Source organism: Branchiostoma lanceolatum, chromosome 3 (assembly GCF_035083965.1).
Source record: "Branchiostoma lanceolatum isolate klBraLanc5 chromosome 3, klBraLanc5.hap2, whole genome shotgun sequence".
Taxonomy (NCBI): Eukaryota; Metazoa; Chordata; class Leptocardii; order Amphioxiformes; family Branchiostomatidae; genus Branchiostoma; species Branchiostoma lanceolatum.
The window spans coordinates 6,620,272-6,646,811 of NC_089724.1; the positions used below are offsets into that span (position 1 = coordinate 6,620,272).

Sequence of the window (26,540 nt, forward strand, 5' to 3'; positions counted from 1 at the left end):
AGCCTTCTTTCTTATTCGACCAGCCAAACGGTAAAAGTCCAATTGAAAAATACAAAGCACTATTATGTTATGTCTTAAATTAATGTGTCTCTATTGAATGAGTTTTTTTTGCTGTTATGTTATATTTTCTTAATGATGTATAAGATATTTCCCCTGTGACATAATAGAAAGATCCAAAAAAGATTTCGTGCCGTGTGCAAAGCTTAGGTGCATTTCGGGAAGAAAGCGAGACGTGTGCATCAACCAACGCTGGGCCGCCATCTTTGGCTTGGTAAGTAAAATTACGAAAATTCAATTCTAGCAAACTCCAGTACTATGCAGAAAATCCACATTTTAGATGAATTTGGATACTACTGGTAGCTTTGATATATCCTACAGCACATTATTTTCTCGAAGTATGTAGGTAATTTTTGTGGATTGCTGCGATGTTTACCCGATTGTGTTCCTTGTTCATGACGCCAAAAGCTAACCATCCTCATGGCAGGGACCTGGCCGTTTAGTTACCCAAAACGAAAGTCGACATAGATTTACGGGGTTCCATGTCTTTCTCAGATTGCACTTAAGTGCTTGAAGCACTATATACGAGATGCACGATAGAGTAAACTAGATCTGCTATTTTTGCTTGGCGTGTTTTGTCTGTTTGTTGTGAATCTTGCCCCCCTCCCCCCTCATTGTTGTCACGCGATCATATCAATTACTGCGGTTTGCGAGCTAGGATTATAGACAAGGCGTGTCAGGGCCGCTCCGCTTGTAACGTCAGTTCACTGACCCCGCGTACCACGTGTTCGGGAAATTGTGTGAAAGTGTGTTCACTGTTTAGGGCTGAGAAAAGAATTATGTGCTCTATATCTGTGTTGTTTCCTGGTACGTGTGTTCAGACCATGCACCTGACTGCATAAATTATGCAGTTTGACAGCAATATAATTGTTCTGTTCTGTTGGGACAATGTTATCTTATGCTACAATTTTTTTCTTTCAATGACTGCAGCTGTATTCTGTTACTGTAAATGAATTTATGTTCGTGTGGCTTTTATTTCGTGGTTGTTTTAAGTTCGCTTTAAACAAAATAGTACCATGGTTTTAAGTTTGCGCTGAAGAGGTCTGCCACGAACATTTCTTCATTGACAGTACTCTACTTTAAACCACATTTTGGCATTGGTGCCACAGGTTTGTTGAGTTTTACATGGAAAATGTACATTTATATTTCTGACTTTTGCTCCAGATCATCATGTCGAGGTATGGGAGAGATCCGCGGGACCAGTGTCCCCTGGACTGCAAGGTCTACGTGGGGGACCTCGGCACACGTGGCAACGAGCGGGAGCTTAGAGACATCTTCAGCTACTACGGCCCCTTGAGAAACGTCTGGGTGGCTCGCAACCCACCAGGCTTTGCGTTTGTTGAGTTCGAGGACCCCCGTGATGCTAAGGATGCCGTCAAGCACCTGGACAGAAGGTTAAGAAATTGCAGATGATTTCACATGACATGGGTATGATTTAAAGTACTCTCCAAACAGAGGTTGGAGAGCAGTTGGTGGTGGTAAGAGCATCCCAAAAAAACTGGACGTATGATAAAAAGTTCACAATCATCCCCACCAACCTCTGCTTGGAGAGTAATTTAAACACTCTTTAGATGAGACTCAATCATTCACCAACATGTACTGACACCTTCTGTCATGTAGCAAGAGATAGGCTGCATTGAATGTTAAGCAGTCAGGCAAATTTACTTGCCAGATGTTGATAAGCGCTATTCGAGCGTGTGTAACTTGTCAACGATGAAGGCCCCCGAGACATCAGCAAAACATGTCTGGACATTGTTATGCAAATCGAGACAATGTCCAGACAAAACTTAACAAGCTAGGGGCGTTCGCCTTTGATACTTCACATGTGTACTCGAATCTACAAAAGCGCTTGTTCTTGTTCAGCTTCTAGTAATGGTTAAAGGAGACACAAGCTGAGGTCAAATGGATGTCAGACTATAGCTTTGCCCCTAAAATGTGACAAGTGTTATGGATGCTTCAGTTGGCTTCTGGAGATTTTTGCGGCGATGATAGTGTAACACATGTTTTTCCTTCTACCTCCAGAGAGATCTGTGGAGCACCAGCCCGTGTTGAGATGTCCACAGGTTAGTATGTTGTTCATGATAATGTTGTGTGTCTTTTTGTTCATTTATGATAGCTTGATGTGTATTTGAACTTTCGGTGTTCTGAATTTTCAATGACTTACACTAAGATTACCAATGGTTTATAGTAGTTCTTTGTTCTCTCTTTTATGTGTCGATCATCACTCTGACAAAACCTTCACAACTGCAGCTCGTCAAGGTTAGTGGAAGTTTCTATTTTTTTTCATTTGTGTTAAGTCTGTTAAATGCCTGTGACCTGGGTTTGCCAGTAGCTAAATCTCATTGTTTTATTATTATGGTTATATTTAAAACTTCTGCTGGACAGTTCCCTCACTGTATTGTTATTTTTCTTTTAAAAATGCAATAAAAAAAGAAAATATATGATTGTGTGATTTTCCCAACTTGTGCATGGAACCTAGGATGCGCAAGTGTGCTGCTGGATGTAAAACAATGTTGAATATGTTCTGAAATAAAAATGAGCCTTGAAGCAGTCTTCTTGGCAACTAGAAAATTGTTTTTGTGTCTCTGACAGCCAGATTTGGCATGTTTTTTATTTATTTTTATTTATGTATTGGAATTCACCATACTTGTGGAAGGATTGAAATGACAGGTGACTGTCACCGTTTCAAGATGCTTTGTATTTTTGCCCAACTTGTTTCCATTTTCCCCCCTTATGTGATGCCCCCTTACTGACATCACATCACCTTCCACATTGGACGAACACACACGGTTGCAGCAAGGGAAGGTGTGCATAACTTTGAATGAATTACAAAACAATGTTCGATGTGCCCTGAAATAACAAATGAGCCCTGAAGCAGTCTTCTTGGCAACTAGAAAATTGTGTGTGTCTCCTGATGGCCAGATTTGGCGAGTTTTGTATTTTGCCCAACTTGTTTCCATTTTTCCTCTATGTGATGCCCCCATACCGACATCACCTTGACTTTGGACAAACACACACGATTGCAGCAAGGGAAGGTGTGAAAAACTTATCATTACTACACACCCACCCTTAATGCACAGTGCACTAGGGCTATCACAGACTGTGCCAACATATTATGGACTCTGTTATTAAGCCACATGAACAGGGCAGTCTTCAGAACTGAGAGATTGTTGTCTGCTCCTGAAAGGCTATTCTTTTATTGTATGTAATGAAATGTTTTTAATAAATCATTGAATACATATCTGGTGCTCTGTAACTTTTATGTTGAAAACATAGATTTGAAGCTAAAGGATGTCAAGATTAAAGCCTTTGTTAATGATATACTGAGGAATTGATACCTGGGAATCTATGGGATTTCCTACTCTCTATCTGACCTCGATTGAATGCCTCAAAGTCCCACAAAAGCCAGACATTGACGAACTGATATTTCATTGTTGAATTTTATTGAAAAGTTAAGAGATTGATCTATTTTGCTTAACTTTTATTTCTTTCCCCTCTTATGTGATGACCGTAAATTGACAACATATAAACTTGGGACTACAGCAAGAGAAGGTGTGTATACATACTATGTGCTTTTTTCTAATGATATTTCATTTGAACAGGTAGTTCGACTCCTGTTGTAAATGGACTATCTAGAATAAGAACGACTTTGTATTCCTTGTTGGATTTCAAAATCTATGCATGCAGTGTTTATAAAACTTGACAAGGTGGTAAGTTACACAACCAGAAATGAGTGTCAAGCTAGTATTACTGTGTTGGCCATGGAACAAGCTGTTACTTGCATGATATTTAAAAGATAGTTGATAGTACTTTATAGGTTTTTTTTTTTTTTTATCTCCATACTGATACACAGTGGAGGTATTCAAGGATAAATGCCACAGTCATGTTTATACTGAGTGTTTATTTAATTCTTTCCAGGAATGGGAGGAGGTGGTCGCCGCTCGCGATATGGCCCGCCGCCACCATACTACCGCCGCCCTTTCGACCCGCTAGACCGATGCTATGAATGTGGCGAGCGTGGGCACTACGCCCGGGACTGCTACCGCTACCGCCGCCGGTAATGACACGTTTCCTACTCTTCCGCAACCTACCGTTTACTAACGTAGCCATATATTTCCTCGGCTATTTTCAGAAGCTTACTTTGTGCTCCTTACCGTAAATTGTTCTCCCCCCTTCATGTACAGTATAGACATTTCCCGTCTTAAGTGTGTTTGGTGAACATGTAAGTAGACTCCACTCTGCATGGCTTACAGACAGTCTGGGCCTAATCTTGTTTCCTGTTTTGGCTAACTGTATATTTTTGCTGCTGGCAGAAGAGAGTGAGTATATTGAACGACCAGGCCATGTTGATTTGTTACCTCATGTTTTACATACTGGTAAAGTGCTTTTCTGTAGGACTTCCATCCCACCTTCTAGAATGTTCTTGTTGGCCCTTGTTGACATAACCCCTGGTGATATGGATAAACACTGCTTTGTGTAAACCGTGATATTCAAGTAAATGTAGCAAAAAGACAATCTATCCATCGCTTTCTTTATTGTGTTTCCCAAAAAGTTAGTATTGTACCAACTGTTATATTGACTATTGTGGCATGAGAACATTCTAGGTATGGCCATGGTTGCCTTACTTCTGTATGCGCATCTCTTATTGCACATGAAATATTTTTCTTTTCTGCATACTTATTATACTTATTCTGTGCCACTTGGTGTAAAACTTGCAGGCGGTTTTCCTCCTTGAGTCAGTTCTCCACACGCACCACATGAGTCGTTGAAAGTTCTCCATGTACCTTCTGTGGGCGCCAGGCGTGCGACACGCTCCCTGATCGGCACTCGCCAATCAGCGTAGTCTACATCATGTGATCGGCGCTGAGCCAATCAGCATACAGTTGTCGCCACGCTCATGATCAGCTAGCCAATCCCAGCATGTGTTCTCCTCCCACACATCCACCAATCCGATAAAGTCGACCATCGGCCATTCAGAAAACGGCTCGCTCTCAAGTCAGTTTCGGCTCAGCCGTCGACACATTCGGCCCTTGTGTGAGAGCCCGAGTTGATCAACCTACTCACCCAGCCTACATTCTACCATACCGTTGATTATGTGTGAGATTCGTCCGACACTCTGCACTGTGCAGTGTTACGACAGTAGATTCGACTCCAGTAAACCAGGTGCCATATACTGTCTGTAGTTAAGTTTGCTGCAGTTAGGGTAGGTATGTACTGCTCCACCTCCCATCTTACACAGCGCTAAGAACTTAAACTATAGTCAGTAGCTTTGAAAACAATTTTTTACTCTAAAAAAAGCAAGATCATTCAACATTTTCTGACATTTTTTATAAATTTTACGAAATGCTGTTTTACGTACAATGAACGCCTTCTTTTCTTCCTTTTTTCCCTTTTTTATATAAAAAGAGGAAAAGAGTATTTTTTTGCTGTGAGGATGGGAGGTGGTGATATGCTATGAAAAGATTGCTTGTCCCTGCAGTACTGAATGTTGTGGAAGTTTTGTACAGCTACAATTTACAGCGATGACAGGGAGCACTTTTGTTTGGACTTATTTGAGCCTAACTCTTGTGTGGTCCAAAGATGCTAAAGAAATCTCATTGTAATTTTGGCCTGATATACCACAAGCTTAAGCATTGTAACCAACAAGGTGTTTACCTTCACTGCATCCAATGTTATGCATTGTTGTACACAAGGGGGTTTCCTTGCTACAGTAAATACTACTCATATTAGCAAAACTTTGTCTTCCTTTTTGGAAAAATATGCTGTCCAAAAAGTTACTAGTTGCCTTTTTAAATGATCTGCATTCTTTTTCTGAATCTCTTAATTTTTAAATGATCTGCATTCTTTTTCTGAATCTCTTAATTTTCTCTTTGATTTGATGAAGAATTCTCAGGATGAATTTCAAGCATCTCCAAGCATTAAGATGTGATAAAAATGCTTGTTCCACAGCTGTACCTAACAGTTCATAACTACAACTCTTTGACCAGAAACTCTTTCTAAAAATTGTTCTCATAATATCTGTCTTCCTTGACTTGGAACTATCCACCTAAACGACTTCTTCCTTTCAATCACTGATAAAATTGTGTCATCTGGTTCTATCTTCGGTCTCCTCACTAAATCTTGTCACAAGGCCCTTTGGGGTAAGACTAGGCTACTCATAATTCTCTTCACTGTTGACACTGTTGACCAAATCTTGTTTCAATGGGTCTTACTAAACATTGCGTAGTCATGACAGCATTCAAGTTCATGCAGTGGCCAAATGATACAAAACATGTACTTTACTGTGTTGATAATTAACGTCGAATTAGTTAGTGGAAATCGGTTTTATGTATAAAGACAGACGTAAATGTTGCTTTTGACTCCCTCGTAAGCTACTGCAGGTCCCATGGAAGAAGCCAGGCCCAGAAAGGTTGACAATGTCATGCGAATGTTGCACGCCACTAGCCCAGTCCAATCTGACGGTTTCTGTGTCTGTATCCTCGACAGGAGCCGTTCTCGGAGCCGCGACGGTTCTCGTAGCCGTGACCGTCGCCGCCGCACGCGTTCCCGCTCCAGGTCCCGCAGCCGCGACCGCAGGAGGAGCTACAGTCGGAGCCGGTCCCGCTCGCCCTCCCGCTCCCGCAGTCGGAGCCGCAGCAGGTCCCGCCGCAGCAGGTCCCGCAGTCACACACCACGCAGCAGGTGGGCAGTATTGTTGTGTTTCACCACATTTGTGGATAGGGTACTGCAGGGGTTTTGCTAGAAAAATTAAACAAGAGGGAGCATACACAGGCAAGGGAGCAAAGTTATATGTTTTTATGGAAGAATTACTGAGGGAAGGCTGTATGCTGGGGATTAAGCTAAAATCTGAATTTGACAAGGGGGCGCTGGGCTGAAACAAGAGGGCGCAGCGCCCCTCTTTCCCGATTTAGATGAACCCCTGGTACTTTTATTCTTGTTTATTTCACTGTGACTTTGTCTGGTTTTCATATTCACCCCTGTACCGTGAATTTGTCATCACCGTTAAAAACCTGTTGTAATTATTTATGATTCCTTCACACATCCGTTCTGTAAATCACTTGCCGCCACGGTAAAAGTTCAGTGAAAACGTCCAATCGATTTCTACACCATGAAAATTTTGCTACCAAAGTTCTCGCCTCAAAAAAATTAATATTTGAAACTTTCTATTTTTGCTATTTGATGGTATTAACAGTTGTCTTGCATTTGAAATATTGATGAGTGCGAAACTCAAAACGTTGTGTCTGTTCCATCTACAGGTCTGGCTCCCGGCGCGAGTCCCGCTCCAGGTCCAGGACTCCGGAGAAGCGGCGTGAATCCCGTTCTGCATCACGCGGCCGCAGGTAGATAGCCCTCCCTCCTCTTTCAAACCTGTTTTTCTTTGACAGGCCTTTTTATGAATAAATGAGAGATCAAAAGGAAAGCATAGAAGGTAAAAATTTTAGGCTAGATCAGACATGGTGCACATTTAGTGTTAAATTTAGGGTATGAAAAGATGAGAAGGTCTCCAAAGAAAATTTCATCCCACTTGGAATGTGTCAGGAAGGACATTAAGGTTTGTGGCCTTACCAGCATGGACCCGCTGGACAGAGCCGCTTGGAAGAGCGGTGTGAAGACTGGCTGTCTGCTGCCCATCCCTGTATCAGGGACCACGGCAGCAGTACAATCAAATAATGGATACTAGTACTACTACTAGTACTACCAGAAGCAATGTGCAATACAATCTTTTTTTTCATTCCAGCGCTTCTCCAGACAAGCTTAAGGAGAACGGCGTAGAAGATGTGCAGAAGGAAAACGACGACTGAAGCAAAGTTACCTCCCTCTTAGCTCCAGGACAACCCGGGCTGCAGAGAGACCCATATGAAACTGTACCACATTTCTTCTTGTAAATCTAGTGTTGATGTTAAGAGACTTGGTAAGGCTGTAAAGGAGACCTTGGTAATGATGATAGACATGAGCAGGCCTCTGAATTACAGCCACCTCTGTAGCAAAACAATGGATGGTGGACAAGTTGAGAAGATTTTGTTTTAAGAAATATAACATAAGGCATTTCCCGTCAGCTACGTAAATCCTGTAGCGGGTGTGAAAATATGTGGGGATCTGATATCTGGAGAAAGAATCGAAATTAAAATGTTTCAGCGTTAGTATTTCATAGTGATTCCATTTGAAAAGTGACACGTTTTTTTTAAGGAAGGGGAGATGTTTTAAGATAGGTGATAATACTTGAATAAGAGGGAAATGTCATCTGTAAGCGTTTTTTACCACCCCGTATGAACCTTTCGAATGGAAGAGTTTATGAAGAGTTGATTGTTGAATCCACACAAGATGGCATTGTTGAAATCCCCACCTGTTTTCAGCATCCCACAGTGTTTAGAAAGACTGAAGAAGATAGAAGTTGTGATCTCAAGACTATAGCTGTACAAGCATAGCAGGTATTGGGGGGAAATGGTGAAATAAAGCTTGGAAGTCATTTTGGCAGCATAGATGTTTTGCACTATATTCCTGTACTTGTACATGTAGGTTATGGCGTTATGATATTGCCGTTTGGAGAAACGTTTCGAATTTACCTTCTAACACCGGCATACATTTCTATAGCTATTATATCTGCAGCAAAATGATGAACATCCAGTTAATTTGGTGAATCATGTAATGCTATAGAGGAAGCCAACGTTTTTTGAGCATTCATAAATTGTGTCCAGTATAGAATAGTACATTCCATTACCGGTAGTTTTGCTGTAGTCTGTCAGGAACAGTACTTCTTTTGACCAAGTTTTGTCAGCAATATTTCAGCTAGAGGTTCTCAAATAGTTAGTGGTTTCTTAAGGGCAGGAAATAGTAGTGGAAAGAGGTAAGCTCATCATCTTGCATTGCTATTTTTTGGTGAATATGAATAATATGGTGGTTATATTGTGACAGGTAATGGGTGTAACTCGAGTCACATGAAGTATGATGTTTTGACATTTCCTGTATATGGTGTAATAACTGTTGTAGGGTTCTGTCATTTCTGTATATGTATTCCATGAACGTTGTCAGCAGCAATTTCAGTATGTATCTCTCCACTCGTATGAACAGCTATAGGAGCAGTGTATGTTATTGTTATGACTTTATTGTCCAGTAATTTTCCGTTTAAAATTCAGAGATCTTTCCATTTCTTACTGCCAAGGCTATGTACGCTGATTTGAATGTTTGATGTGCTTTTAATAAAAGATCACGACATATCTTTGTGCTGTATTTATTGTGCAAAAGGTGAGAGTTTGCTAGTGATAAAGGAGGTGTGTGGAAATGGAGTGGGGAAGTATGCACCATGTTTGATGCAGATGATAGTACAACGGGTAGAAATAATTAAAAGAAATAGAAGCTTTGGTGCCCTGAGATTTTTGCCCCCTACTACTTATTTCAAGGTTGATCTTCCTACGACTATTTATAACTACTAGTATGTTGTTTGGTCACGGACAGGCAGATTTTGCCACCAGAAGATATATCTGGAGATTGCCTATAAAAACGTATTCTCCAAGCAGAGAGGGGATGTTAGAAATCCCGGACAAAACTACCCCTCTCGATCGAAGCCTCTGCTTGGAGAATAGTTATAACGTCGTAGCTATCAGGAATAGAAAATGTTTGGAGGCCACTGCAATCTTCAGTGCAGTGAATCACTTCCCATATATAGATTGAGCATCAGACCAAGTTATTCATCATACTAGAACGTCATTATAGAATTCAAAAGTATCATTTTCTTTCGGTTCTTCTTTCTCTGGATACGGAATTCCCAAGTCTAACGATCCCCAGGGGGCGCGAATGTCGTACCGTCGTCGGAAATACTTCGTGCCTCGTCGGCTTTCCGAACAGTCCCGAGTGCTCGTCGAACCGCCGGGCGGCCATCTTGAGTGTGGGGGTGCGTCAAGAGGTGAGTAGTTGTAAACAAGTCTCCGTGCTCTGTCATATCTGTATATTGTCCTTGACGCTGAATTAAAAATGCTGCATGACAATTCTGTGCTTCATTTAAGAACATCATTGTGGACTTGTTCTCAAAGGATAACGTTACCGCAAGCAGCTATTAGCGCGTCGCAGTGTCTTCCGTAGCTTTCGGTGTACCCAGACTGTATACTGGCTAGTTCACCGTCCTTGCTTGCTTGTATATGGTTTCCTTGTGGCTTCTTTAAAGAATTTAAACATGAAGGTAACCCTTAATAATTCGACGGCAAAGGTATGTAGGACTGTCTTGCTTTGCAAGGGAACAAAATTATTCACGAACGAGATGGGCGTTTCGGTTGTAGAGCAGGGGGAGGGGGGCGGTCAGCCATACAACATAATTTTACATGAAAGTGAAAGGAACCGTTCGTTTGACTGTTTAGGTTCCCTATTTAAATTGGGATGAAGTATTAAGTGAACTTAACGATATTTGTACGATCATACCTATGTACAAGTTGATTTGGCAAAAGTTCCATGCTGTAGAATTAACTGATACAAATATTATTTTTACGATATGCCCTTTACCAGAATATTATAATGTTTATTTATTTACAGAAGACCATTGGTTGTGCAGTCTTCGGATACTACTTATATTATCCCTGCCAAGGAAACTTGAAAGGTTTGTGCTTACAAAACTTAAATCTCTCTTTTGTTTATCACTTACAGTTGTGACATATTCTTTTCATTGTGCATTTTCGATAATATTGATATCAATTATTGTCTGATCACTCTGATGCTTTCGTAGATGTCATGACTATACGTCATGCTTTCTTTCCTTGAATTATTCTCTCTCTAAACAAAATCCGACCACAACTGTGTGCTACCAATTTACCTTCTTGGTGTAATGTGCATTCTTTAACTTAATACTATAATAGTTTTCTCTGGCTAGTCTGGGTGTGGTGGTTGTGTGCAGTGTCCTATTTTACACACCTAATTACCTCTATTTTGTTCAAACACTCTGTTGTTGTACAGCTGTTGTTCCAGTGATGATAAGAATTTTACCACCAGAGTGCGTATGATTCAGAAATAAACATCATTATGACCAAAGTGTCACTAAGTGCTTGCACTGAAAAGGCGAAAACTGATCATGATGAAAAGCTGTTGTTTTGAACTCCATTTCTGTCAAGATACCACAATGCAGGGATGTCCCAGGGATGTTAAGAATTTTACCACCAGAATGCATATGATTCTATACTGAAATATCATTTTGACCCCAAGGTCTTCTAAGTGCATGCATCAAACACTTATGAAAAGCTGTCGTTTTAAACTCCTATTGTGTCTTATCTGTCAAGATTATACAGTAACCACAATGCAGTAACATCTAATTAGAATCATCTTGAATCATTAGATAGCGTTGGACAATGTAGCTTGGGCTTATCTGACTCTGAGATAATGTGCCCAGATGAGAAGAGTCGCTTGACGTAAGAAGATGAAGAACATCTGTTGCATGCCCGCAGTATTGTTTCAAAACATTAGCCTAGTAATAAAGTAGTATCCATCCCTGTTGTAGTTGCTTAGTTCCTTGTACTTAACTTGTAGTCCCCTCTGCAAGTCAGTGCTTACCGTGCTAGACTACTATGTATAGCTAATATTTGGAAAGGGGACTACAGGAAATCCAGTAGCTACTACAGGGATGGGTACCAGGCTATTAAAACAGTGACAGGCTTCGAAAACCCACCTTCAATTCGACAACAACAAAAAAAGATATAAGATGCAGAAAAAGAAGCAACTTGCAATCTTGTTGGCTACTAGTAAGAGAATGCAGGCTTGAAGTTTCAATGACGTATTGCAGGAAACACAAATATAGCATCTAAAGTTGAAAATTGGTACCAGTGTACTTTGCAAGTAAATGTTGGGAGGGAAGATTACTACTTTCTCTGGCTGCCATCGTTGTTTTTTTTTTCCGTTTTTTCTTCCTCATTTTTGACCATCCTTCTAGTGCATGTACTTGTAGGTCAGAAAAATGGGGCAACAAGAGAACAGTTACTGTAATATCTTCACTTCCAACATCTGCTTGGAGATTAGCCCCTGGACAGATTCTGAGACAGATATAGAGAACCCTTTTTGTCAATTTGTGCCAGGACATTTGGAAGTGACATTCAAAGAGGATCAACCCATATACTGCACTCTATCAGTCTATGTCACAGCCAAATTCATCAATGTCATACAAGGATAGAGAGGTGACTGTCAAGTGTCATATGACTGTGTTTGACAATATTTTGCCAGATCATGTTTCTATGTCCAATCCCCTCCCCTTCTCAGCCAATTATAGTTACTTGAAGGTAAAACAATGAAAGACAAAGTAGTATTCGACCTAATTGCATGAACCTTCCAGACCCCAGAACTTCTTAGAAATTGCTGTAAGCTATAAAACATGTCACTTTAGAGGCCATTTGATGATTAAGGAGGTGCCAAACAATTCATCTAATTAGGCTGTTTTTGGAAGGACCTACGATAATGAAGATACATGTAGACATGCAATTAGTTTTCCCACTGACCCCATTGTTCAGAAGACAGTAATTTCCCAGGACAATAGCTCATTTTTTTTCTGGATTGGGCCCGTAGGGTCTTCAATCATACATGTAACTCCAGCTGTGAGTAAAATTAGCTGTAGACAATTTTGATGCTACGTATATGTCTGTTTGAATTGTTACTTGTGTAAGGTCGAGTTGTAATTGCCATTTCGAGTTACAGTTAGATCCATAATATTGATAATGATTATGCTCAGACTAGTATTTATCTTCTGAAACAGTCCTTGTCATTACGTAGTAGTGACGTAGATATGTTGGCTTGATTTCATGACAAAGTATGCTAATGTCCAGGTTTTGTAGGAGGTTCTTGATCTTTCTTTACCATTAACCAACATAATTGTCGTGTTGTGAAATTCATATTCTTTATAGCACTGGGTTAATGATAAAGGAACCACCTGAGTGTTGCTTATACTTCATACGTGACGGAGAAACAGGTCACAGTTACTATATCATTAACTTTAACCTTGTGTAGTTTAGTGTAGCCTTTTCCCGTGGGAATGGGCTAGATGCCAGTTAATGTCAATTTGTTTAAAGTGTTGTAATTTACCATCTAAATTCTAACTAGATGGAGCTGCTAAAACGCTCTTTTCAACTCTGCTCAGGCATATATTTTCCCCTGAGAAAATGGCCTTTGCTGTACGTTCAATGTATGCAGAACTCATTCACTGTTTGTAACATGATATTATGCGTATAAGAAATATAACTTTTTAAATGCGAGCCCCGTAGGGAAGCCGTATTGCACTGCCGCTAGCCACTTGAAAAAGTATCATGTTTCACCTCAATTGAGGATGACTGCTTTACATGCGAATGTTTCAGCATGTAATATGATTTAATAGATGCAGATTTCTAACAATTGAGTTTCCAGCGAATGTGGTTCGCCTGCGGTTTTGATTCCCCGTAACAAGAAATTTGACATTTTGCAACGCTTTGTTATTTCAGAGGTTCTAAGTTGATTCCACCCCCCATCCCACGAACATCTAGATCTACACCACCATGTCAGGTGACTATGCCCGAGTTATGCAACCCAGACAATTACATGTACAACGCAATCCCTGAGAATGATACAAGATAATAGTTACTTGGGCAACTGGATAGATACTGTCAATGCAGAAATGTTCACGGTGGTTTTATTTTCGCGGTTTTCCCTGTGAACTCTTTACCGCGAACTTAAACCACCACGAAAAGCCATTCCATTGTGTGACTGTAGCGCCACTATTGTTTCAAACGCGGGAACACTCCATTTGCTCCTTACCACGAACATTTCTGCATTTATAGTATTAGAAATGGTCAGACTTTGCAGGTAGCATCCACTACCTTTCGTCAGTGTCTCTACGTCAGACCATTTCTGATATCTATCCAGTTGCTTGAGTAACTGTTATCTTGCGTATCGTACTGACCTGGATGTCTAACCTTCATCGACATACCTGAGGATGATAGCTTACTGAAATGACTACTCTCCAAGCTCTGCGTGGTTTTGGACATCTTTTTAGCCATTTGGTCAGCATTTCTCTTCTGCCAGTTCTTCTTAGTGTGTACTGGCCTATATTATACATATCTATGCACCAAGAAAAAATTATACCACATAGGTTTTACCTTGTTTCAGAGCGAGTAACTTTTGCAGTATTCCTATAAATTGCGTGCACACATCCAAAGCAAAGTGTGATGATGCCCCTATCAAACGATCATAACTCATACTTTTCACTGAAACAATTATATTAATAGAAAGGCTGACAAATGGCCTAAAAAGACGTTCAAAAAAGCCTGAGTCTAACCTCTGCTTGGAGAGTAAAAAGACTCCGACTTTGAGGTGTTGCCAAAAATTAAAGTCAATTTTAACCTAGTGGCCTTGTAGATATATTTTCACAAAATGTGGTCACATTAGCCAGATGCAGGTGGCCCTTTGGCAGAGGTGGTTACTTGTACAGGTTTGACTGTTGATTGCTCAATGATGCATGTATAAAGCTTGAACCCTCAAGACTTGAATGTCAGCTGTCTAGAAACCAAACCAGTTTTTACCTGGCCCAAACAACCAGACAGATATCAGATTAAAGTTGGTCTTGGGAGTTGTGGCAAATCCCCATTAGTTATGGGGCAGATGGTCTATGAATGACGGTGGCTCTACTGGCAATTGTAAAAGATGTGGTTTACCCAAGGAGGTTTAAACCTCCTTGGAAGCACACCTGTGTTCCTCTGTTGTTACCCACATATCTCTAGATAGTTGTTTGAAGCACCCTGGGCACAGAAAGATTTTTATCACGTAAGTGGAGGTGATTATGTGTAATCATAGTTTGGCAGCGTATAATTTAAGCAGGTTATCACAATGGGACTGTTGAGACAAGAGGACAATTACGTCGCCCAAAGTGCACTCCCAGTAGATTTACACACTGGTTGACTTTTACTCAAACAGTCAAAGGTGCAGATATTTGTGTCCTGTGGGCCGAATGTCATTGAGTTTGATATGTTAGGCAGAGGTGTAACAGCTTGTTTGAGGTCATTTCTACATACCCGTAAAGCCGATAAACACAAATACACACAGGGGTGATTCATTGTTTGAAAGCCCAAAGGCATGTTGTTAGTTGGTTACATCTGTCACATAAAGCCTACGAAAATATATTTTCATCAGTTTCATGGCATGAAGCTCAGATTTTTTGGACGAAAGGGGCAAAATTTTTTGTCCGTCCCAACAAGTTAATTTCCATCCTGGGACAGAGGGACAGGTCCTTGAGACAGACTTGCGTGCACATCTTTAGGATTTGTCTTATTGTGACTTAATTGCACATGAGTCAAGATGATCCATTGTTGTAAGAAAATCTTTATTTGCAGCAAGAAACTTGCACAAGCTGTCGCATGCTTTATGGAACAAGCTTCCCTTTTGTTTGTTTATGTTATACTTGGTCTTTTGTACTGAAATTGAATACACTAATCCAAGGTATGTCTGTGCTACGATAGTGTGATAATACACTAGTACAAAAACAGATGGCACATAAATGTTATCACTAATCCGAAGTTCTGTGCCAGAGACGCTTTACTAGCAGCTGTTGATAGGGACTATTGTTAACATATCTTTCTGGTTCCTATCTTTGACCCAACACACCACTGATAGTCATTAAAAAGGGAGATTTTACCGTTCATACACCCATTTCTATCAACATATGCTGGGACATTCGGTCACAGATCAAACGAGCCCGGTTGTCAATTGTCCAGTCTTTCAGCAAACAAGTAGGTTCCTGTCTCAGGTAATGGTGTTTTAACATTTTCTCATACTTGCTTTGCAAAATCCTGCAACTTTGTGTGATTCTGGCCATTTGGGGTGTTTTGAAGATTAGCTGGAGGATGATTTATGAAATACAAGGTTGAAACTGAAAGGGCTTTTATTTGTTTAGAAATTAGAGAAAAGTGTATGTGTGACAAGACTTGTCTATGTAGCCTCCATAGCAGGCTCTTTGGATCTTTTTTGGGCTTATAATACACTTTTTGTTGATGACTTCTTTTTCTACAGGCTGGCTGCACAAATGACACAGTAGCAAAAAAAATGTATTGTGACCCCCATAAAAGGTCCAGAGAGCCTGCTATGGAGGCTAATGTCAATAGTTTTAATTACTTTTCAGCTTGTTTTAAAAAATTTTTAAACATTTTGAAGTTTTACTTAATTCTATTTTCTAGAGGATAGTTCTGCATCAATATCAGCAGTAAAGAATTCAAAATTTTCCAGCAACATTTTCCACTTTCTAAGTACATGCAAGATCTTGATCTAACAGGTGTTAGCAGCTCCAAACAATGTGCCCAGGGCCAACCATAGCCACCAGAACATTCTTCTGCCAATCAGTCATCATAATCTTTTAACAATGCCTACTTTTCATCAAAGTCTGGCCATCCTATTACCTTTAAGATATCCTGACAAGTTTTTTTTTTGTTTCCTTAACCTTCAGCACACTAAAGTAGCTGTTTGGTACCCAATTCCCTATTGGTTACAGAGTTAGGGTGAGTAGGGAGAAGGTTGAGTGTGACCCCAGTGACAGGGTCTTCAAATATATTGAAATGAAGTTGGAAATTAAAATGAAAAAGTACATTGCTGCCCAGAATGTTTGTGTCCTTGAGAGCAAGGCATAAGATCTAGGCTAGAGGTGCTCTTCAAGCAGAGGTTGGGAGAGAAGATTTTGACCTAATCTTATCATATGGCCCAATCTCTGTTGGGGGAGAGAGCCGACAGAAAACGGGGCATATGATAAGAAGGTCACAATCTTCTCCCCCAACCTCTGCTTGGAGAGTAGACTAGAGGGACAACCCTAATATATTGTGCTCAGGACTTCTCGATCTGTTGTACCTACTGATACTACAGTTATGCATGCACCTTTTTGTTCAAACAAGGAGTGGTGTGTTTGTGTGTGAAGGACTAATACAGCCATAAATTATTCAAGAGGGGTTTTATCCAAATGAAATCCTAAAATAACCATAACATTATCAATTATTCATTCTCTTTCAAAACTGTTTGTATTTGAAAGCCATTAGATATGAAATTTGTTGGATGTTGACAATGGGCATCATTTGGTAATTGCTTGCCTATATGTGGGCAGTCGACTGTGACGGGAAGTGTACTCTCTCATATGTGCCAGATGCTACTCGTACATGTAATTATCGTCTGGCCTCGGAATATAGATGACACAGTATAGCCAAACAAAAAAGTTCACCTCACATATGTTATCTTATCCTGAATGTCAGCATTCTTAGCTTTTTGTTGTTACCTCTGTCGGTGATCAGTAGGACTAGACAAAAGCTACCCCGGGAACCAGACTTTGGATTGGGCCGCTAGATCAGCTAATATAGATTGGCGGAAAAAACTAGCTGATGGCCCGATTCTAAGTCTGGATCCCAGGGTAGACAAAAGCAAACACAGAGACTCAGAACATCCTAGGGCTATCTTATGAAGATGCAAAGCAATAATTTTCCTTCGAATTGGTTTCCAATAGCCAGATTCAGGACTGCAGTCTTTTTTTTTTTTTGCTCTGTCACAGAATCTGACAATAGAAAAGGTTCAGCCTTCCCACTTTGTCAACCAAAAACAACTGAGGTCTCTATTTTTTGCTGTTCCTCAGGAGGTCGTGACATGTCCCACTGGAGAGACACCGGTCCCATCGACTGCAAAGTGTACGTCGGCGACCTGGGTCAGTCCGGCACCAAGCACGAGCTGGAGCGTGCGTTCAGCGCATTCGGACCCCTTCGAAATGTCTGGGTTGCTCGTAACCCGCCAGGCTTTGCGTTCGTGGAGTTCGATGACCCACGGGATGCGAGGGACGCTGTGGATGCAATGGACGGGCGGTAAGGCTGACATCATCCAGCAGATATAACTGCTTTCTCTTCTCTGCAGATCTAGACCCTTAACATTAGATCAACATTATGGAGAAATTAAACTGCCGGTATCTGCCAAGTTGGCAGATACCGGCAGTTTAATTTCTCCATAATGTTGATCGGACCAGAATTTTCAAATGAATCGCTGAGTCAGTCCTCTTCAGCTGTCTGACCCATGATCACTCTGGACATCTATGCACATGTAATGTAAGCATGCTTGGGTCAAAGGTTGTTGAAAGTTGATATTGTCCCCCATCCCTGTTCAGAGAATAGATTAAGATATTATCTTTTAAAACTGTCTAAACCTGTTACAATAGACTGCAAAACATTCTCCATGCCCTTAAAAAATAGATTAGGAAGTTCTCTCTGAAGATCAAACCATCAGCAGGCAATTGTAAGTCTTTGCACAGGCCTCAAAACTGAGGCAGACTTGACTTGTATTACTTTCCAAGCAGAAGTTGGTGGAGAAGATTGTAAGCGTTTTGTCATATGCCCTGTTTTCTGTCCACACTCTCCACCAATGAGAGTACAAGTGCATATGACAAAAAGCTCACGATCTTCTCCACCAACCTCTACTTGGAGCGTAGACATGCGTATGCAAATCATGATGTAAATCTTTTTTGGAGTCACCGCCATTCTATTTCCCAGTTATCTCTGCGGCCGCCGTGTGCGAGTGGAGCTGTCTCACGGGATGAAGCGTTCATCTCGATACCGTCCGCCACCTCCGAACAGTTACCGTGGTTACGACCGTCCACAGCGCCGCCGTTCAAGGTGACCTCAATCATGTTTGAATAGCAAAAGCATTTAGCGAATCAACATCAATCACCTGCAGTGCTTATAGACCAATCTAGTTTGCTTTGTTATGAAGGATATATTGGAGTCTTTTTTTTAAATGATTTTGGTCTTCTCTTTTCATAGACATCAGAGTATGCAATGCATGCATGTGCCTTTACTCGTTTGTAAATAGAAATTAAAGATTTGACTGTTGAAATGTCACTTGTGAGTGACAAAACAAATTAGTTGAATGGTTACGAATGTAGTATTTAGACAGAATCTGAAGGTTATCAATGATTTCAGTTTGTCACTGAGCTTAATGTCAAGTTTTAAGTCTAGTCAAAATCCTTGCCTAAAAATTACAAAAAGTGCTGAAAATATTTCCTCATTTTTCAATTGCCTAGTCAAAATCAGCCATGGAATTGCATGATTATGATAATGATGATAATGAGTTTTTATTTAAAGAACATTTTGCAGACCAAAAGCTGAATTACATGTTCTGTACATTAAAACAAAGTAAATTAGTATAAAGACTACTAAAGTGCTACATTTTGTGATTTTCGTGGAGACTCCAGAAAATTCCTTCATGGAATAATTTGAATGGAACAAACCAAAGTTTACTCATCCATGTTACTGTTAGTTTGTGTTCATACAAAGTTATTAAAAACAAAATGCATGTAAGAACCTCCTTGATGCATGTGACAGAATTGATGATTAAGAAGCAGAATCAGAACCACATTATTTTGTTATGCTTCATATCAAGTCTTGAAGTCACATTATGACGCAAGGGAATTTCTGGTGAAGGTGGTTGAATGTGCTGTAGATGCCAATGGTAATGTAATTATAAAGGTGTGTCAAATGAGGGTGTAATGTTATGTGGAGTCCAGTGCTTTAAAATAATGGTGCAAGCATGTTAGATGCTCTGATGCAGTGTATCTGTGATGTCAAAAGGTACTTGTTTTTTTAAGTCTTTTTCCGATCAATTTTTCGTCTGGTTTTCTATAGTCTAGAATCCTCGATATTAACTGTCCCAACAAAACCCCCTTACAGAGTGGCCATCTTGCTTCTCCACCCCATCAGACTACATTAGCCAATCAGCTCAGCCCTTGGCAAGTCACGTGACCGTCGCCATCCAATCAGCATTACCTGTCACCTCAACTACACCTTCAGCCCCTCCACCCAGCATGCCTTGCTGCAGCCCTTCTGGCCAATCACAAAACAGCACCCGACCTCAGGCACAAAGAAATCATCACACCTTCTACGTACAGCGCGGCCAGTCCTATACAGTCTCAAAAACACGACAATTGTGCTCTTCCGTCCCTACAACCAACCAATCTCCAATGAGGATCACCCCTCATCGATTGCAAGTTCGCAACCCCCTTGATGAAATCTCACCTTTACTTCAGCGTCTTTACAAAAAAAACAGAAACGTCTACCGTACTACAAGTACAAGCCAAACTACAAAAAAAGCAAGCTTCACCTACTGTCTGCAACACCCACCTTCCCCGCCACATTTGAGCCGTCTGTCTACCACCAAAAAAAAGAGACGGGTTTCCACGACAACTTGTCATTGGACGATGCTGTTATGACCTCAATGCCTCATCTTTCGACCACCCTCCGCCCGACTTAACAACCCTGCCGCCTTTCTACTTTCAGCCTCTTGGGCCGGTGTAGGTTATCTGTTCTTGTCTCTAGACTAGTCTGTAGTTAGACACACATAGTTACTGCCACTGCAACTTGGGATAGATGCCATTATTATTATCATGACACCCTCCTCTATTATAAGCACTGGGTCGAATCACTCGGCAACAAAGCCTCCAGCATCGACCCTGCTATTCTGGTCCAATGTTTTAGGTATTGGTGACGTCACCACCAACAGCTATCAGCCAATCAGAGGATTGCCACAAGCTCGTCTTGTGGAAATCCGCAAAGGTTGCTGGGAAGCAATCAGCCAATCAGGATAGGTCTCACATTGCTACTTTGGGTTCAGAACAAAATAACGGCTGTTTGTGCCAAATAAGGCTAGCTCATTAATTATTCATGACCAACTGTCAGTAACGTCACCAATACCTTAAAAACCTTGGGTCAGAAGAGCAGGGTTGATGCTGGAGGCTTTCTTGCCGAGCGACTCGGCCCTGCTAGAGGAGGGTGTATCATGATAACCTGTCTGACTGTTGACTGAAATACTTACAAAATGTATTTCAGACTTTAAAATTCAACATTGGTGAGGATATTTTTCGTCTCAGTCTCAAGTTTGTGGCAGCTAACTATATGTGTCGGGTCGTGTGTGAAAATCTGAAGGAATGCTTGATTGATTGATTGATTGATTGATTTATTGATAACATGATTTTGTTAACACAATCTCTTGCAAATACTTATTGCTAATCAATATGAATCAATGATTTTGCTCTAACAGAAATCCCCTGCAGTGTATGTGGATGTCCTGACACTTGGCTGCATGAAGGCTGAAAAATTAACAATTTCTTTGTTTTCTCTGTACTGAAGTATATTGTGATAGATTTAGGTGGATTTGTAGGCTCCACGGTGTTTTCAACAGTTATGTTTTCTGTGCTAAGATTTGTAATGATATAAATAAGAAAGCTACAGCATACATGTACATTAATTTTGTAACATGTTTTTTGTCTATGCTGTCTTGAAATCTGTGTGGCATATACCATACAGTCACATCAACTTAACTATTTTCCTTGAGCAACACTTCTGGTAAAAGCTTGTTGTGATCAGATTGTTTTACACAGTATTACACTGTTAAATACAGCATTTAACATAAAAACCTAACAGCCACACAAGTCACACAGCTATCTAGGTTACCTATCACATAATTACTGTGATTACAATAGGAGTGGTTCAACTACATCATTACTAGAACCTGTGGCACATTTCAAGTGATCTAAGGACAAACTACAACCTACCATGCAAATGTTTTAGCAGGAATCTGTCTCATATTAAAGGGACATTACATAGTGCCTCATATAGTCCATTGGATTATGAGGAAAATACAGGAGAATTGTACATGTAAGCCATAGGGAAAACTTGTCTCATTGTTCGGTCACTGACAAATTGGATGGATCCTTTGCCTATGCATATCTCTGACCCCTCATGTGAACCGAAAATGTCAAACTACCATCAAACACGCCTGACTTAGTTATTGGAGCAAAGTATTGGCAGTGATTCAAATATCTACCACGAAAGCAACACTGTAAAATTGAAAACCGGTTGATTTTGCTAGCTATATGTTCTGCATTTCTTTAAAGTATCAGCCATTGCAAGTTTGGGCGTACCATTTGCAAGTTGAGGTTTTCAAGGGCACAATTCTTTCACAGTAAGGAATTTGGACCTAAAAATGGATAAATGCACAACTGAATGTTTATCCTAAGTTGTATAGAGTGCAACTCATTACTTTCATATTTATTATGATTTGTTTTGAGAAAGTGTCTAAAGAGAGATGTAAAATCCTCATGTCCATCAGGCAGTTACAACGCACAGACTGGTGAGGCTGTGCTGTTCCTACATACTCTGGGCTTCGAACCCAGGACTCCCAACTACAAACTTTCGTCTTTAACTGAGAATGTCGTTCCGAACAGGTCCTTGTCTCCGTACCGGCGAGGGTTCTACAGTCGCAGCCCGGGCAGCAGGTAGTACTGAGCATGCCCGTTTTTGTGTTTGCAGTTTGACAGCCAATCACAGTACAGTGTTGCTGAGTAGATTAAAGTAAATTAAAGTTGCCATGTCATGTGGGAGACTTGTCATTTAGGGAATATTTTCCAGTTTCTTCCATTTTGACAGCCAATTACAGTACAGTGTTGCTGAGTGAATTAAAGTTGCCATGTTTATGTGGGAGACTTGTCATTCAGGGGATAGACTGTCCAGTTTCTTCCATGTAAGAAAAACTGTGATTTCCATACATGCTTCAATACAGATCTGAAAGGTCTATGATTTTGGCCAGTCCCACAAAGTATGAAAGTTGCAATTTCAAATGATAATATCAAACCAAACAACCTGATTTTTAAGTGAACATTCCAAACAACTAAATGATTGTCAAGTTGAGAAAGTTTCCAAATCTCAGACTAATGACATGGCAGCTTTTATATATAACAGGTGATGGCAGTTTGGGTGTACTGATTTCACTCATGATGATCATTTTCTAAATCTTATATCTAATTCAAGTCAGTAGGGAAAACTCTTCCTTAAATTTGGTTAACACACCCTAACATAATGTTTTGTTCAGTTTTCTGTAATATTTTTTACCGCATTCATGTTCAGAGTTCATTTCTCATCTGTTTGTTGCTTTCCATGTTGATTTGAACTTAAACTTATTGAAAACAACCTTTCTTAACATCAGCCTTGTAACATGACATAATTGTCTATATGCCTGTAACATGAGCTTTACTAACACTTGTTCTGGGGTTGAAGGAAAGCATTTTGAAAATATCATAATTCCTTGTTGATTAACAAATTGAATTTCAGCTGGATGCTGCAGTACAGACTTCTTAACTACCTCTCTTTCAGCCTGTAGTAACACAACAATTTAGTGACTTCTTTGTTTTTGTCGTGTCCAGGTCGCCGCGTGACAGACGGCGGAGCCGATCACGCTCGCGATCCAGAGACAGGAAACATTCGAGGTCTCACTCTCATTCACGCAGGTAATGGTCTACTTTTGTCTAGCCTCTGTTAGAACACTTAACTGTTCGGTCCCAAAATCATGACACAACTAGATTAACTTTCGAAAAATTACATCATTGAAGATAATATAGATCTTCTTGAACATTGACTGAGTGTTTTTCGCTTTAACATATACATGTAAAGCCAAGGTTGCTCAACTAGCAGGTAGGTATTATTAAGAGCTAACTTTGGGGAAAAATACAATGATTATTAATAAGTTACACAATCAACAAGTTACTAGCTGAAAAATATATTCCTATTTACATCATATCGTACATTTATGCACAAATCATCAATATCAGGTACACATGTGTAACAGTATATTAAATACTAGTATAAGATTGTTGTTTATTTTGACTACCCAGGCATAATGTATTATGTTGTTTTTTTTCAGTCGGTCAGTCTCCCCTATCAATCTCAGTCCACGAGGCAAGAGTCCGCTAGACGACTAGACCTGCCCGCGGGAGCCTCCAGGGTGACCTTTGACCCACCAGCCTTCCCACAGTCCTTTGAGAGGCCTGTTTCATGTTAAACCAACCTGAAGATGACAATTTGGTTAAGTCGTAATCTAGTGCAAATGTAATTGTACTTGTTATACATCTAGTATTGCTCTATTTGCTGGGAATGAGCTTCTTTAGTTTGATTTTTAGCAAGTTACAGCATAGTTGTACATGCTTGTGTATTGTATGAAACATATTCTTAGGCACTTAGCTCCTATTGTGATATGCTGTAATAAGTTTATTGTAATTTACTGTTGGATTCTGACTTCTAAAGTTATTTTCATTTACAACAGAGGGGACACTGACCTGTCTATGGGTTATTTCAATCTGTGCTCAAGTTTCAGTGGAAGGAGGAGGTTTATATACATTTATACTGTGTGAAACTGTGAGAAATGAAATGATGTAACAAGTACTATGTCTCCATTTTGTTGTTTTAACTTTTTTTTAAGTTTTAGTCAGGAAACAAAATACCAGTTGTTTGCAAACAAGAACTGATGATAAGATTTAGGAAAAAAGTAGAAATCTGCAGCTGTGCAGGCCAAAAAAAAATACCTTTTCTCTTATCTGTTCAGTAAAAAAATGGACCTGTAAAAAGTGTAAAACTTTTACATGTTGTATTACCAAAGTCCTCTGAGTGTTCTCTACCACATAAACAAAACAAAATTTTGAGTAAAGGTTGATATAGAAAAAGCTCTTCTGATATATGTTGTACGGAAACACTTTGAAGACTAAGATGAAACACACTCTTTGAATTGTCTGTGAAAACATTGTACGTCATGATGTACTGTAGAGGAACAATGTTTTTGATATCCTTTGAATATTTGCATTTTCCCTATTTCTTTACTATGCCAATGCTGTGATAGAATATCAATGTATGAACCAGCAGCATGTTAGCTATCGTCCAAGCTTTATTTCTTTTTGTGAGAGGAGACATTAAATGATCTCAACAGTAAATAGTGATCTATGCCTGCGTAGTATATTGTCAGCTGGTGTCATAGATGTCGCTGTTAGTGTTCATATTGTTGCACCGCTGATTTTTTATGTCACCTAGAACTACCCTGGTCCTTACACATAAGAAGCGCATAAATAAAAAAATTGTTTGACAAAGGTTGAAGATTACACAGGGCCATCTCTGGCTTCAATGTTTTTTGTCCCTCACATGCAAAATTATCGTTGTTAAATCTGCCATTTTAAGGTTACAGAGACACATTTTTTTATCAATTTGATGTCATACAGTTAAGATTTTGGGGATTTAAGGGGTAACTTTTTTTGTCCATCCCAGCAAGCAAGTTTGCATCCTGGGACGGAGAGACTAAAAGCTAGTCCTAGACAGGTGTAGCATACTTTGTAGTGCTTGAAAGTAGCTGTTCAGAGCTATGGTATCGAAAGTTTTATTTTATTTTACAGTATGTATTCTATTTCTATTGGGATTAAGCCAGTATTGTTGGATCTTTGATGCACCCAACACCCGGACTAGGACGTTTATGTGCAGGACAAGTTCATTATATGTATAGTGCGGTAGAAAAAATGATTTAAAGTGTCCAGTATGATCGGAAGTTCTTATCATATTATGAAGCTAGCTTAGAAATCTATTGGAAACCATTATATTTCATTTGGTATTACTATATGCTACATATTAGCACTCATTATGATTTTCCTGTTGTAGTAGAATTATACGGCTCACACAGCCTTGAAGTCAACATGCTTCACTGTTAGTAAACTTTCCCACCTTTTGTTTTCATTAAAGACTGTTGACAAGTTTATGTATGAATAAGAAGTGAGTTGGTTGTGTGATTTCTCTTTAGAATTTGACAAATGCTCAGAAATTTGTTTTTTTCCTGTCAACTTTATCACAGTGAGGCAAACATATTCAAGAGAAAGCACTAATGTTACATGTGTATATCCTTGATGAATAGAACTTATAACAATCAATTTGGAATAATGTGCTTGGGATAACTAGTCTTCAATCAAAATCTTGTTGAATAAGAAAACTTTTAGTCATTCATTGTATCACTAAAGCTGTTCAACTTTAGAAATTGTATGATAACAGGTTGGTCAGGGTATTATTGTAACCCTCCATTCATTTTAAGTGTGGGGTAGTGTCGCCCGCAAGCATCCCCGTTTCAAACTGGAAATACTGAAAAGTTGGCACTGTAGATTCATGACAATGTAAGGGTTAAATTGGACGAAGAAAGGGCAAGATTAGGGCACACCAATTTGATTTGTTGGTACAAATGTACTCGGATTCACCTCTTCTATCTTTTCCCAAATCCAAAAATAATTCGCCACACCTCCTGGTCCCATTCAGGAAATTGTTACTCAGTATAGAGCCATTCAACAACTAAACAGAAGGGCCAGGAAAGCCCGGCTTCAACAGAAATGATGATCCCATGTAGACTTGCCCTACTCTATCGAGTGGCTGTCAACACATACATCCAATATAGCAAAATGCCCTAAATGTCTTTATTCAGTTTTTGTCTGCGGATGTTTTTATATTCAAAGTTAATGTTTTTTCATGAATGAAAGAAGTACATGAAAACTGTAGTTACCAAAGTACTTTTAATATTTTCAACAAACAGGTGCATCTACTGTGCAATGGGAGTACCGGGATGAGTTGGATGTCAAACTGAAACCTGTATAATCATTTTGTTCGTTATCATTTTGCCAAAATAATTTCGCCCTTTCC

At 39.8% G+C, this 26,540-nt stretch overlaps 2 protein-coding genes across 5 annotated transcripts; both read left to right on the forward strand.

Moving 5' to 3' along the window:
* The first annotated feature begins 148 nt into the window (after positions 1–148).
* On the forward strand, positions 149–9,272 carry LOC136429890 (serine/arginine-rich splicing factor 3-like). Its single transcript, XM_066419986.1, has 7 exons — positions 149–271; positions 1,222–1,451; positions 2,080–2,120; positions 3,985–4,114; positions 6,544–6,738; positions 7,314–7,397; positions 7,796–9,272. The coding sequence occupies exons 2-7, from the start codon at positions 1,228–1,230 to the stop codon at positions 7,857–7,859; spliced, it is 738 nt and encodes a 245-aa protein (XP_066276083.1). The 5' UTR covers positions 149–271; positions 1,222–1,227; the 3' UTR covers positions 7,860–9,272.
* A 481-nt stretch (positions 9,273–9,753) lies between these two features.
* On the forward strand, positions 9,754–25,617 carry LOC136429892 (serine/arginine-rich splicing factor 3-like). Of its 4 annotated transcripts, XM_066419987.1 has the most exons (8): positions 9,834–9,958; positions 10,579–10,642; positions 13,494–13,554; positions 17,648–17,870; positions 18,549–18,671; positions 22,277–22,327; positions 23,252–23,335; positions 23,749–25,617. In XM_066419987.1, exons 3-8 carry the CDS (start codon positions 13,548–13,550, stop codon positions 23,804–23,806), a joined length of 546 nt encoding a protein of 181 aa, XP_066276084.1. In that variant the 5' UTR covers positions 9,834–9,958; positions 10,579–10,642; positions 13,494–13,547; the 3' UTR covers positions 23,807–25,617. The 4 variants fall into 4 exon arrangements, with proteins under 4 accessions (XP_066276086.1, XP_066276084.1, XP_066276087.1 ...); XM_066419989.1 differs by lacking the exon at positions 13,494–13,554 and having other exon boundaries at positions 9,754–9,958; XM_066419990.1 differs by lacking the exon at positions 22,277–22,327.
* The last annotated feature ends 923 nt before the right edge of the window (positions 25,618–26,540 follow it).